The sequence below is a fragment of the Myxine glutinosa genome, chromosome 5, assembly GCF_964187855.1.
Source record: "Myxine glutinosa chromosome 5, kmMyxGlut1.1, whole genome shotgun sequence".
Lineage (NCBI taxonomy): Eukaryota > Metazoa > Chordata > Myxini > Myxiniformes > Myxinidae > Myxine > Myxine glutinosa.
This window is the reverse complement of record NC_136265.1, coordinates 209,769,136-209,781,957: the sequence shown is the minus strand read 5'-3', so window position 1 is coordinate 209,781,957 and position 12,822 is coordinate 209,769,136. Positions and strand designations below refer to the sequence as shown.

At 45.1% G+C, this 12,822-nt stretch overlaps 1 protein-coding gene across 2 annotated transcripts; it reads left to right on the top strand.

Moving 5' to 3' along the window:
• Window positions 1–8,981: 8,981 nt before the first annotated feature.
• LOC144892461 (uncharacterized) lies at window positions 8,982–10,932 on the top strand. Of its 2 annotated transcripts, none has more exons than XM_078779427.1 (2): window positions 8,982–9,675; window positions 9,894–10,932. In XM_078779427.1, exons 1-2 carry the CDS (start codon window positions 9,066–9,068, stop codon window positions 10,082–10,084), a joined length of 801 nt encoding a protein of 266 aa, XP_078635553.1. In that variant the 5' UTR covers window positions 8,982–9,065; the 3' UTR covers window positions 10,085–10,932. The 2 variants fall into 2 exon arrangements, with proteins under 2 accessions (XP_078635553.1, XP_078635554.1); XM_078779428.1 differs by having other exon boundaries at window positions 8,982–9,685; window positions 9,894–10,066.
• Window positions 10,933–12,822: the final 1,890 nt, after the last annotated feature.

Below are 12,822 nucleotides of genomic sequence, written 5' to 3'. Positions count from 1 at the left end.
TAATTCCACGACAACATGTAGCCTGCATTTGTCAGTTATTTCTTATTAAATGTAAAGTTTAGCTCCTTTTCCATTGTGTAGTAATTAAAGGTGCACATATGCGTTGAGTTAGGCAAGGTTCCAACCCCTCGTGTTGTTGAAGAAGACGTTGGTTCATGGGTGGGCAAGAACGATCCACGTGGAACCTTCCGGAGGGAGGCATGGTCGAATGATAGCACGTAACCGGCAGCGGCGAGTCGGGGTTCGTGGGACCTTCCAGAAGGGCATTCTCTCGCTCCCACCCCCAACCCCCCCTCCACCCGATAAAAGGCAGAGCTGGTCATCCGTCGTGCTGGTCTTCCTTCATGCTGGTCTTCCTCCGCTGGTCTTCCTTCGCTGGTCTTCCTTTGTGCTGGGCTTCCTTCGTGCTGGTCTTCCTTCGCTGGTCTTCCTTCATGCTGGTCTTCCTTCATGCTGGTCTTCCTTCGTGCTGGTCTTCCTTCGCTGGTCTTCCTTCATGCTGGTCTTCCTTCGTGCTGGTCTTCCTTCATGCTGGTCTTCTTTCATGCTGGTCTTCCTTCGTGCTGGTCTTCCTTCGTTCTGGTCTTCCTTTGCTAGTCTTCCTCCACTGGTCTTCCTTTGTGATGGTCTTCCTTCACTGGTCTTCCTTCGTGCTGGTCTTCCTTTGTGCTGGTCTTCCTTCGCTGGTCTTCCTCCGCTGGTCTTCCTTCGTGCTGGTCTTCCTTCGCAGGTTTTCCTCCGCTGGTCTTCCTTTGTGCTGGTCTTCCTTTGCTGGTCTTCCTCCGCTGGTCTTCCTCCACTGGTCTTCCTTCATGCTGCTCTTCCTTCACTGGTCTTCCTTCGTGCTGGTCTTCCTTCACTGGTGTTCCTTCGTGCTGGTCTTCCATCATGCTGGTCTTCCTTCGTGCTGGTCTTCCTTTGTGCTGGTCTTCCTTCACTGGTCTTCCTTCGCTGGTCTTCCTCCGCTGGTCTTCCTTCGTGCTGGTCTTCCTTTGTGCTGGTCTTCCTTCGCTGGTGTTCCTTCATGCTGGTCTTCCTCCGCTGGTCTTCCTTCGTGCTGTCTACTGGATCAACCCATGTGCTACGCACAGGAACTGCCCTCACTCGAATCAGCGTCCACCAGTCCTCCTGGTACGAGTCTAACCGATGTGATTTATCCCCTGTGTGCGAGTGTGCCAGGCGCCTGTGTCGGAAATAGGAAAGGATTTATGATATGCCTGCTTCTCGTCCTTTTTCTGTGCTTTTTGTAAATAAAGGCTGGTACCTTTTATTTCTTCTCGACCTGCTCGTGTGCGTCTTTTCCCCATGGACCCAGCATCGTTCGAACCGAATTCGGTTGCTCGTTTAGGTCCATAGATAACGTAATGTAAAAACGCGACCCACACCATGTGATTCGCTCGGCGCGCCTGATTGAACGAGGTGTGGGATCGCGAGGGATTCAATCCTCGGCCTTCCAGGTCACGTGGTCTCGAAGGTATTCAGATCACGGTGGCTAACCCTTCGGCCCTTGTTTTGGAGATTGGTGATTGCTGATTGTAGTTGCCCCACAACCCGCCGGGCATGAGCTTCGTCACAGTCGACGGCCCGTGGACCCGGTGTCTGTGGGGAAATGGGGTCTTAACCCCCCCTTAGTACGTCGACAGACACGGGATCCGCAACAGTATATTTGACATGAATTGAATCATTTATTCGATCGGTGAGTATTTTGCCACTGATGTACATACTGTGCTTTCAGAGACATAAGGAGGTAATGGAGATCAAAGAACCTGAAATAGGCCAGATCTCGATTTGAACCCAAACCAGACTTGATCTGCTAAACAGAAACTCATAGGTTAAATTGGGAAATAGAAACCGCACTGAAACTTTCCTCCTTCATGATGTCTGTGATTCCTTAATATCTCTCCCTGGTTACTCCCTCCTCCGGTATGATAGACCTGAGCCTCGTCCTGGAGGTGGGGTTGCTATCTTTATCAAAAACTATCAAAACAAAACTCCCCCCCCCCCCAAAACTCCCCTTCAAATCTCCCCCCAACCATCTTTCTACAATTCTCCCCCCTTCCCCCTCAAAGCTGCCTCCTCCCCACTTCGTCTCCCTTCTATCTCATACCTCCACCTCCTCCAACCTTCTACATTGCTCTGCCCCCCTCCCACCTCAAACAACCTCTCACTGTGCCTCATCCCATCACCATCAAACCTTTTGTCCTCCTCATTCTTCCCCTTCTCCTTACTCTTCTGCAATCTCTGACACACCATCAACAGCTCTGCCTACCTCCCCCTCTCACCCTTCATCTTACCCTACCCCTCCCCTTTCCTTCCCTGTCCTGCACCCGATGCTCCCCCTCCCTCTTCCTTACGGTACAGAACTCAAACATCCGGGGCCTTCGCTCAAACCTGATTGATCTCTCCATACAGATTGATTCTGACAAACCAGACGTAATCTGCTTTACAGAAAATCTCCTCCTTCAAGATGTCTCTGATTCCTTAATGTATCTTCCTGGTTACTATCTCCTCCGGTGTGATGGACCTGAGCCCTGTCCTGGTGGTGGGGTGGCTATCTTTATCAAAAGCTCTCTCACTCACTCTCCTTGCACTGCCCTCTCTCCACCTCCCCCCAGGAGTTCCTCTGGCGACAGCTTCCCCTTTGCCTCCACCTTTTGTTCATACAGTGCATTCAGAAAGTATTCAGACCCCTTCACTTTTTTCACATTTTGTTATGTTGCAGCCTTTTGCTGAAATCATTTAAATTCATTTTTTCCCTCATCAATCTACACTCGATACCCCATAATGACAAAGAGAAAACGGGATTTTAGAAAGTTTTGCAAATTTATTAAAAATAAAAAACTGAAATATCACATTTACAGTCACGTGAAAAAGTAAGTACACCCCATGTAAAGTTTTGACTTTTTCAACATATTTCAACATACAACAACAACAACAACAACAACAACATGCATTTTAAGGCAATTTTCCCTGCTAGAGCGGGGGTTAGCCTTGCGGTCCCCATGACAATCTTCTCCATTTTGCCCTATTTTCTGCATCTCTCCTTGTTAACCCCCTTGCCCGCATTTCTTCTTCCACCATCTTTAGCCAAGTCTTTCTCGGTCTTCCCCGTCCTCTACTTCCTTCTACATTAACTTACATCACTCTTCTCAACCAGTCACTTTCATCCTTCCTCAATACATGACCAAACCATCTCAACCTGTTCCTCTTCACAGCATCAATCACAGGCAATATTCCCATCATCTTTCGCAATTCATCATTTGTCCTCCTCTCTCTCAACGATACTCCGCACATCCATCGAACCATTCGCATTTCCACCCTTTCCAGCCTTCGTTGCTGCTCTACGTTCATTACCCATGTCTCGCTCCCATAAATCATAACACTTCTCACACATGTAGCATGCACCTTTCCCTTCAGCTTCAGCGACACTCTCCTCCTCATCAGCACGCCACTCAGTTCCCGAAACTTCTTCCATGCACATCTCACTCGAGCAACCGTTGCCGAGTCTGATCCACCTTCTCCATTCAGCATGTCTCCGAGGTAGCAAAATGTTTTCACACCTTCCAGCTTCACGCCATCTCCAAGATCCAACTCAACATTTCCTCCATCTGCAGCTCCCTCTGCGCACACCTTACATTTGAATGTAGCTGCCACACTGGTTAATGACCCTCTCAGACCACTACATTTTTGATGAACCCACTCAGCGCGCACATTGTACACTGAATGGAGTTCACTCCGACACCCTTCCTGCACACAGCACACGGCCACTTCCCAGTTCTTTCCACCTCACCACATGCTTTACCACTTGCCATAATAATAATAATAATAAGAATTCATTTATTTTGTATAGCGCTTTTCCAGAAGCCCAAAGGCGCTTTGACAGAGTGGCAAACATAATGCATAACAATACATGAAAACAACAATTGCAAAAAAGACAAGAATCAATAGGGAAATATTTAAAGCAAAAGGAGGGAGAAGGAGAAGAGATAGTCAGGGGTTAAATGCTGTGGGTTGAATGTTGAATGCAGTGTTGAACAGGTGGGTCTTTAGTGATGTTTTGAATGTGGTGAGTGAGGAGGAGTCTCTGATGGTGTGAGGTAGTGAGTTCCAGAGGGTAGGCGCAGCGATGGAGAAGGCCCTGTCCCCCCAGGATCTGAATTTGGTCCGGATGGAGGGGGTCAGGAGGTTTGTACCAGCAGAGCGGAGGTTGCGGGTGGGAGTGTGTCTGGAGAGGAGGTCAGCCAGGTAGGATGGGGCCAGGTTATGGAGGGCTTTGTATGTCAAGAGGAGGATTTTGTACTGGATTCTCTGGGGGATGGGGAGCCAGTGAAGCTTGTAAAGGACGGGGGTGATGTGGTCACGAGTCCGGGAATGGGTGAGTAGACGGGCAGCGGAGTTCTGAATGTATTGGAGTTTATTGGTGATTTTTGAGGGTGAACCATAGAGGAGGCTATTGCAGTAGTCCAGACGGGAGGTGATGAAGGCGTGGATGAGGGTTTCTGCAGCCGTGGAGGAGAGGGATGAGCGGAGACGGGCAATGTTTTTCAGGTGAAAGAAGGCTGACTTTGTGATCTGTTTAGTGTATTTGTCGAAGGAAAGGGTTTGGTCAAAGATGACGCCAAGATTCCGGATTGTGAGGGGAGGTGGATACTGGGATACCGTCGATGTTGAGGGCAAAGTTATGGGTGGATTTTGTGAGCGTTTTTGGGCCAATGATGATTATTTCAGATTTATCACAGTTAAGCTTGAGGAAGTTGATTTGAAGCCAGGATTTTATTTCAGTGATGCAGTTTGTCAGGATAGAGTGGGTGTCGGTGGAGACGAACTTGGTGGAGATGAAAAGCTGGATGTCATCGGCGAAGCAGTGGAATTGGAGACCATGACGGCGGATTACGTGACCGAGCGGGGACAGGTAAAGGATGAAGAGGAGGGGGCCAAGAACTGAACCTTGGGGGACACCTTGGGGGAGGGGAGCAGTGGGGGATTTGCAGTTATTGATGGAGATGAACTGGCATCTGTCATAGAGGTATGATTTAATCCAAGAGAGGGCAGTGCCGGTAACGTTAAAGGTGGATTCAAGTCGGGTGAGGAGGATAGTGTGATCGATGGTGTCAAAGGCAGCGCTGAGGTCGAGGAGGACGAGAATGTTGAGGTTGCCAGCGTCAGAGGAGAGGAGAAGGTCGTTGGTGATTTTGAGGAGAGCAGTTTCAGTACTGTGGTTGGACCGGAATCCGGATTGGAATGTTTCATACAGGTTATTGGCAGAGAGATGATGTTTGAGTTGAGTGGCCATCACCTTTGTCCATCACCATCACCTTTGATGGCCATCCCACATCACATGGCCATCACCTTTGTCTTTCCGATATTCACCTTCAGACCTTTTGTCTCCATACATTCCTTCCACTTGTTCATCTTTTCCTTCAGTCCATCCATACTTTCCGCAATCAACACCAGATCATCTGCATACAACAACTCCCACGGTAAACCCTCCTTTACGTTCTGAGCCAGCACCTCCATCACAGCTACAAATAGTAGTGGACTTAGTACCGACCCCTGATGCACTCCCACCTTCACCTCAAACTCACCACTGTTCCCGTCCTTCGTCCTTACAGCTGTGCGTGCTCTTTTGTACATTGCCATCACTACTCTGATCAACCATTCCTCCACTCCTAACTTCCTCAATGCCCATGGTCTGTATATTTCAACATACAGCTATTTTATTTTCATTTCAACAATATTGATAGATAAAGGTGATATAATAAAACAAATATCATGAAACATTTACATTTTGTAGTCCATTGTATAATTTAAATAAACATAAATGCAAATTTCACATGTGGAAAAAGTAAGTACACCCCTACATTTATCACTACTTCAAACACCTAAAATTTGAATCAGCTGCACCAGCTCAGGTGCAAATGGTTAGAACATCTTTAGAGAGGATCTTGGAGGAACCTGTCTTATTTAAACCTCAGACATTTAGTTTGGTTTGCTCTTTGTTGTTGAAGTGTGCGGCGTCACCATGCCTAGATCAAAAGAGCTCTCTGAGGCCTTCAGAAAGAAGGTTATAGATGCCTACGAGTCTGGGAAGGGATTTAAAAAGATCTCCAAACAATTTGAAATCAATCATTCGACTGTCCGGAAGATCATCCACAAGTGGAGAAGATTCCAAGCAACTGCCAACTCGTTCAGGCCAGGCCGCCCCAGCAAGTTCAGCCCGAGACCAAACCGCAAGATGCTGAAAGAAGTCTCTAAGGACCCCCAGAATGTCATCACGCGACCTACAGGTAGCTCTTGCCACTGATGATGTCAAAGTGCACGAGTCTACCATTAGAAAGAGGCTGCACAAATTTGATCTACATGGGAGGTGTGCCAGGAGGAAACCTTTGCTGTCCAGAAAGAACATCAGGGCAAGACTAAAGTTTGCCAATGAACACCTAGGCAAAGACCAGCACTTCTGGAACAATGTGCTCTGGACAGATGAGTCAAGGTAGAGCTATTTGGCCACAGTACCAGAAGACATGTTTGGCGAAAACCAAAGACAGCATTTGACCACAAGAACCTGATACCAACTGTAAAGCATGGTGGTGGAAATATTATGGTTTGGGGCAGCTTTGCTGCTTCAGGGCCTAGGCAGCCCACCATCATATAATGCACTATGAATTCTTCATTGTACCAGAGGGTGCTTGAGGATTATGTAAGGCCATCTGTCGGAGAGTTTAAGCTGAACCGAAGGTGGACCTTGCAACATGACAATGACCCAAAACATACAAGTAAATCCACCAAGGAATGGCTGAAACGAAAGAAATGGAGGGTTCTGGAATGGCCAAGTCAAAGCCCGGATCTAAATCCAATCGAGATGTTGTGGGGGGATTTGAAACGAGCTGTGCATGCAAGAAACCCCTCAAACATCGCACAGCTGAAAGAATTCTGCATGGAGGAATGGGCAAAAATTTCTCCCAGTCGATGTCAGAGACTGATAGACAGTTATAAGAAACCTCTACTTGAGGTTATTTCTGCCAAAGGGGGCAATACCACCTATTAGAGCAAAGGGTGTACTTACGTTTTCCACATGTGAAATTTGCATTCATGTTTATTTAAATTATACAATGGACTACAAAATGTAAATGTTTCATGACATTTGTTGTATTATATCACCTTTATCTATCAGTATTGTTGGAATGAAGATCAAATAGCTGCATGTTGAAATATGTTGAAAAAGTCAAAACTTTACATGGGGTGTACTTACTTTTTCACGTGACTGTTTTTCAGGTCTCACAGCTGACAATCCACATCAGAGTAAAAACCAAGCCTATGAGGTCGAAGGAACTGCCTGCAGAGCTCAGAGACAGGATTGTGTCGAGGCACAGATCTGGGGAAGCCTACAAAAAAATTTCTGCTGCATTGAAGGTTCTCAAAAGCATGGTGGCCTCCATAATTCTTAAATGGAAGAAGTTTTAAACAATCAGGGCTCTTCCTAGAGCTGGCCGTCCGGCCAAACTGAGCAATCGGGGGAGAAGGGCCTCGGTAAGAGTTGACCAAGAACCCGATGGTCACTCTGGCTGAGCTCCAGAGAACCTGTGTGGAGATGAGAGAAACTTCCAGAAGGACAACCATCACTGAAACACTCCACTGATCTGGGCTTTATGGCAGAATGGCCAGACGGAAGCCTCTCCTCAGTGAAAGACACATGAAAGCCCACAGAAGATTGTTTCTCACAGTCTGAGAGTCCTTTCGGTGCTTTTTTGCAAACTCCAAGCGGGCATCCTCCATCATGTGAAGTCCTTCCTTGGCACACCTGAGCTCCTCACCACATACAAGGCTTTCATCCGCAGCTCAATGGAATACTGCTCTCCCCTCTGGTCTGGTGCTCCTGCCTCACACCTAGCTCGTCTTCACGCTGTTGAAAACAAAGCGTTCAAAATCATTGGAATCTCCCGCGATGAAGCTAATTCTGAGGGCCTTTCACTCACTCAACGCAGGCAGGTTGGTGGTCTTTCTGTCTTCTAACGACTCCTCTCCGGCCTTGCCACCCCAGCTCTCTCTGTGCTCTGTCCCCCAAATATTCCTACAGGTCACACAAGATCTCCCAGCAACCCTCTTCTGGTGAAACTGCCAAAATCAAGACTCTGTGCTCACCTTCACTCCTTCATTCCTCTTTTCTCCCGCCTCTGGAACAAACTCCCTCGCTCTCTTCAGTCCCACTCCTCCCTCCAGTCTTTAAAACAGCTGTTCACCACCATCTTTTATCTTCCCCCATCCAAAACCTTGATCTTTTCTACCCCCGTTAATTAACCCCAGATCCACTTTTTAGAAATTCCAACTTCTTTCCTGGAAGTCCTTGCTGTGTCCACGTGTTTTTTAACCTCTCCCACCTCCACCCCCTCCCCCTTCCAATGCCCCCCCCCAAGCCCTCTCCCTCCCACAGATCTCCCGATGTCCCTGCTCTCCATTTTGTCCCCCACTCCCTTTATCATATGTTTTATGTTTTATGTGTCAGTTTGTCTTTTTGTGATCAATGTTAACTCTTACACGAGCCTCAATCTTGAACACAAATTTTTTTTTTAAATGTGGATCATCATCCGGATAAGAGAATTTTTAAAAACTTTGAAAAGTGATTCTTCACCATTGAGAGATCGGGCCGAAAAGGACACTTAACACGGTATTTGAAAAAGTTATGGATGGATAATGACAAAACTTGGTGGATGAGTTGGGTAAGTGACAAGAACAAGCCGATTCGATTTCGGTTCAGGTTCGGATGCAAATCAAGCCCATCAGTGGGAAAGAAAACAAAAATGGTCAGTCTCGCAGGGGTATGTGCTCCACCGAGCGCCGTGCTAGTTTGGTCTTGGTATAGCTTTTCAAACCTCGTTTAGGAGGCATTTGCATGTTTCCTTGCACATGTATCTTTAACAGGATATGATGATGATCGATATAGACATCGAACCAGTAACTATTCGACTGTTTGTATTTCAGGAAATAATAACTTCAAGAAGCTGCCCTTCGAAGCACTCAAGAATTATCCACGAGTTGAAAGTGTGGGCTTGGAGAACAACCAGATTTCAATGATACACGGGAAAGCATTTGCTGCTTCCAAGAAAATCAAGCTGTTGAACCTTTACAGCAACGACCTCCATAATCTTCCGAACAATGTTTTTAAGTACATTCCTCGTCTTCAGTTCCTGCTTCTCGGCCTCAACCAAATCCTTGACATCAACTCCTACACATTTACAGGTCTTGAGAGCCTCACTGACTTGGACATGCCAATGAATAACGTAAGTAAGCTTCCTTCAAATGTCTTTCAGCATCTTCCCAAACTGAAGATCCTCGACTTAGCGATGAACAAAATTTCCAGCATTTCGACCGAAGCTTTCACAGGTCTTGAGGAGTTGGACTTTCTCAACCTTGCTGGAAACAAGCTGACAGATATTCAGGAGAGCACCTTTGCATCACTAACGAAGCTTGAAATGCTTGTTTTGGATAACAATGCGCTGGAGAGCCTGACGACTGGAATGTTCCTGGGTTTGAAGAACCTTCGTGAACTGTATGTGAGCAACAATCGGCTGGAGGGACTTCCACGCGATACCTTCAAGCATGTACCACGTCTATCCAAGATGGCACTGAACAGCAACCGTCTCAAGTCCATGGATGGAGAAGCTTTGTCCAGGCTCAAAGGTAAAACAAGGTGATTGGGATGTCTGCCTTGCTCCCTAAACATAGTGCTGTGTTGGATGGACTTGAGGAAAATATGTCCAGCTTTGTATGAGCGGTGTCTAACTGTGTTGTCATTATTTTGTTTATGTCCAGTCAATGCCATTTATAATGCAAAAGTTTATCATCTGGAGATACTTGCAGTTGAAAAATTTGTATTTTGTACAATCCCATGTGTACAGAACTCTCATTGGCCTACCTACATGGTAATCCCTTGGTGTGTGACTGCAAAGTGACATCTCTCCTGAAGTGGTTGTCAAGCAGCCAGGTCAAGGCCTTTCCTGGTGCAGTGCTCCGCTGCTGGGAACCAGCCGAACACCGTGGCAAGGAGCTGAAGAGCCTGCAGCGATCACAACTCAAGTGCTTGGCCTGAAATGTTGAAAAACAACCCAAAAAAGGAAATCAATAACACAAATGCAGAGACAAACGAAATTGATTTTCATGTCACTGATTCACTCTTCTCACGAGACGTGGAAGGTTAATTTCCCAAATTAATAGATTGACGGTCTTGATCAGAAAGGCCAATAAATATTCCAGCCAAGTTTAGTTACATCATTATTGAGGATATTGAAAGCATTTGAAGACTTATTTTGAGCTGGTTAGGTCACGGCAATGTAAAGCAAACCTGAGTAAAGAAACATCGCTTTAACCTGCCTCCTGCTTGCTAACAGCTTTTGATTTAACAATTATTCTTTTCCTCGTGGATTTGTACAGTCTCTTTCTACGCAGGGTTCTTGTTGAGGGATGTTTGACATTTTATTCTTCATTAGCCTGGTGTTGGCTTAGCGGTTAGGGTGCCGGCTTGGGATCCGAGGATCCTGGGTTCGAATCCCGTTCGATCGCTGAATTAACGCCAGGGGGGTTGACTCAGCCTGCTCATCCTTCCGAGGTCGGCAAATTGAGTACCAGCTTGCTGGGATGAATGATCATGGTGTGTACCCCGATTTAGAATAGGTACACCGTATCCCTGCGCATCGTAAGAGGCGACCAAGGGTTGGCGTCAGGAAGGGCATCCGGCCATAAAAACATTGCCTCAAAACAGGGAACCATGATTGCCAAGGGGCCCGCAAGGCTAACCCCTGCTCGAGCGGGGAAAATGGCCTTAAAACGATCATTCATTTTCATTCATTCACGGCGAGTGCAATGATCATGATAATCTTTCCTGATAACTATAACCTACACTCACTATAACCTACATTCAATAAAATTGATCTTACCAATGTCGTTTGTGCAGAGCACACTTCCTTATACAGTGGTGGCCACAAAGGCCCTGTGCATAATGGTGTGTCGTCTGTTACTTATTACTTGCAAAATCGAAGATTTTTCAAGTATATTGGCCGGTTGCGTTTGTTACTTGGCAATTTTTTTTTCCCCAACTATGTTGATCACTCCGGTTTGTGTGTGTGTTTGCTTGTTTGTGTGTGTGTGTGTATGTGTGTTTGCTTGTTTGTGTGTGTGTGTGTTTGTCTGTCCACTCACTTATACTTGCCTACAGGTCACAATTTGAAACCGATCTTCACAAAACTTCACTGAGGTCGTGGTCCGACAAAATCCTATATATTTTTGAGGTCAAAACGTCAACATAGGCCAAAGGTCAACCACTTTTTTCAAATTTCTAAAATCCTCAATTTTAATCCGATTGACTTGAAATTTGAATAGGATTTACATATCGGCTAACTGAATTCAACCACAAACTATTTTTGAGATCAGTGTAGGCCAAAAGGTCAACACAGGGCAAAGGTCAACCACTTTTTTTTTAATTTCTAAAATCCTCAATTTTCATCCGATTGACTTGAAATTTGAATAGGATTTACATAATGGCTAACTGAATTCAACCACTAACTATTTTTGAGTGTTTTGGGTCTTTGGGGTCTTCCTGGTTTTTGGGTCTTCGGGATGTTTTCAGTCTTCGGGGTCTTTGGGGTATTCAGGGGCTTTTGTGTGTTTTGGTTCTTCGGGGTATTTTGGGTCTTCAAGGTCTTTTGGGTCTTCAGGAACCTTGGTGGTTTTAAGGGTCTTGGGGGACTTAAAGGGTCGTCAAAGGTCTGAGGGGTCTCAGCAGTCTAAACGTAATTAAGAGTTCACGGACTGTGTTTTGTGTGTTAATTTTATTTTGAGAAGAAGAATAAGACGTTTGGATCCATATAAACATAACCATGTACGTTTGCTCTATTATAAGATGTACATATATTATATTATATTATATATATATATATATATATATATATATATATATATATATATATATATATATATATATATATATATATAGATATATAGATAGATAGATATATATATATATATATATATATATATATATATATATATATATATATATATATATATATATATATATATATATATATATACAGACTTGGCATTTAATATGGAATATTTTTTTTGTGGGGGTGAACTTACTTTTCAAGATGTCTTAGAACCAAAAGTTCATTGGAATTATGTTGAAATTATTCTAGATTTTGTTAATGTGACGTTTAAAAGAAACAAAAACCACATTTGACATTTCGAAACAAATAAATTGATCCTTGAAAGTGATGTAAACTGATATCGAACTCAATTCATGGACAGTAATGTGTTAAACTTTTGTACGTTTTCCAGAAGTATCTCTTTATTTTGCACATTAGGCAAATTTTTTTTTAACAAAAACAAAAGTTAAATTACGACTGGGATTACGGACAGTAAAATTACAGTTCAGTACTTCGTGTAACCCCCACGAGCATTCAGGAGAGCACGTACACGTTGAGGCATGCTGTTCACGAGCTTTGCCAAGGTTTGGACAGGAATCGCTTGCCATGCAGTGACAATAGCCTGCTGCAATTCACGCACAGAGGTCGGCTGCTGGTCCAAGTGGTCGATTTGACGCGTTAATTCTGCCCACAAGTTCTCTATCGGATTCATATCCGGGGACATGGCAGGCCACTCCATATGCTCTACACCACGGTCAGCAAGAAAGTGTTGGATCATGCGAGCATGATGAGGCCATGCATTGTCATCTTGGAAGACAAAGTTTCCTCGAAAGGCTGCACGAACAAATGGAAGCAATGTTTCTTCCAGAATGGCCCTGTACTTCAACTGGTTCAGGTTTTCATTCAG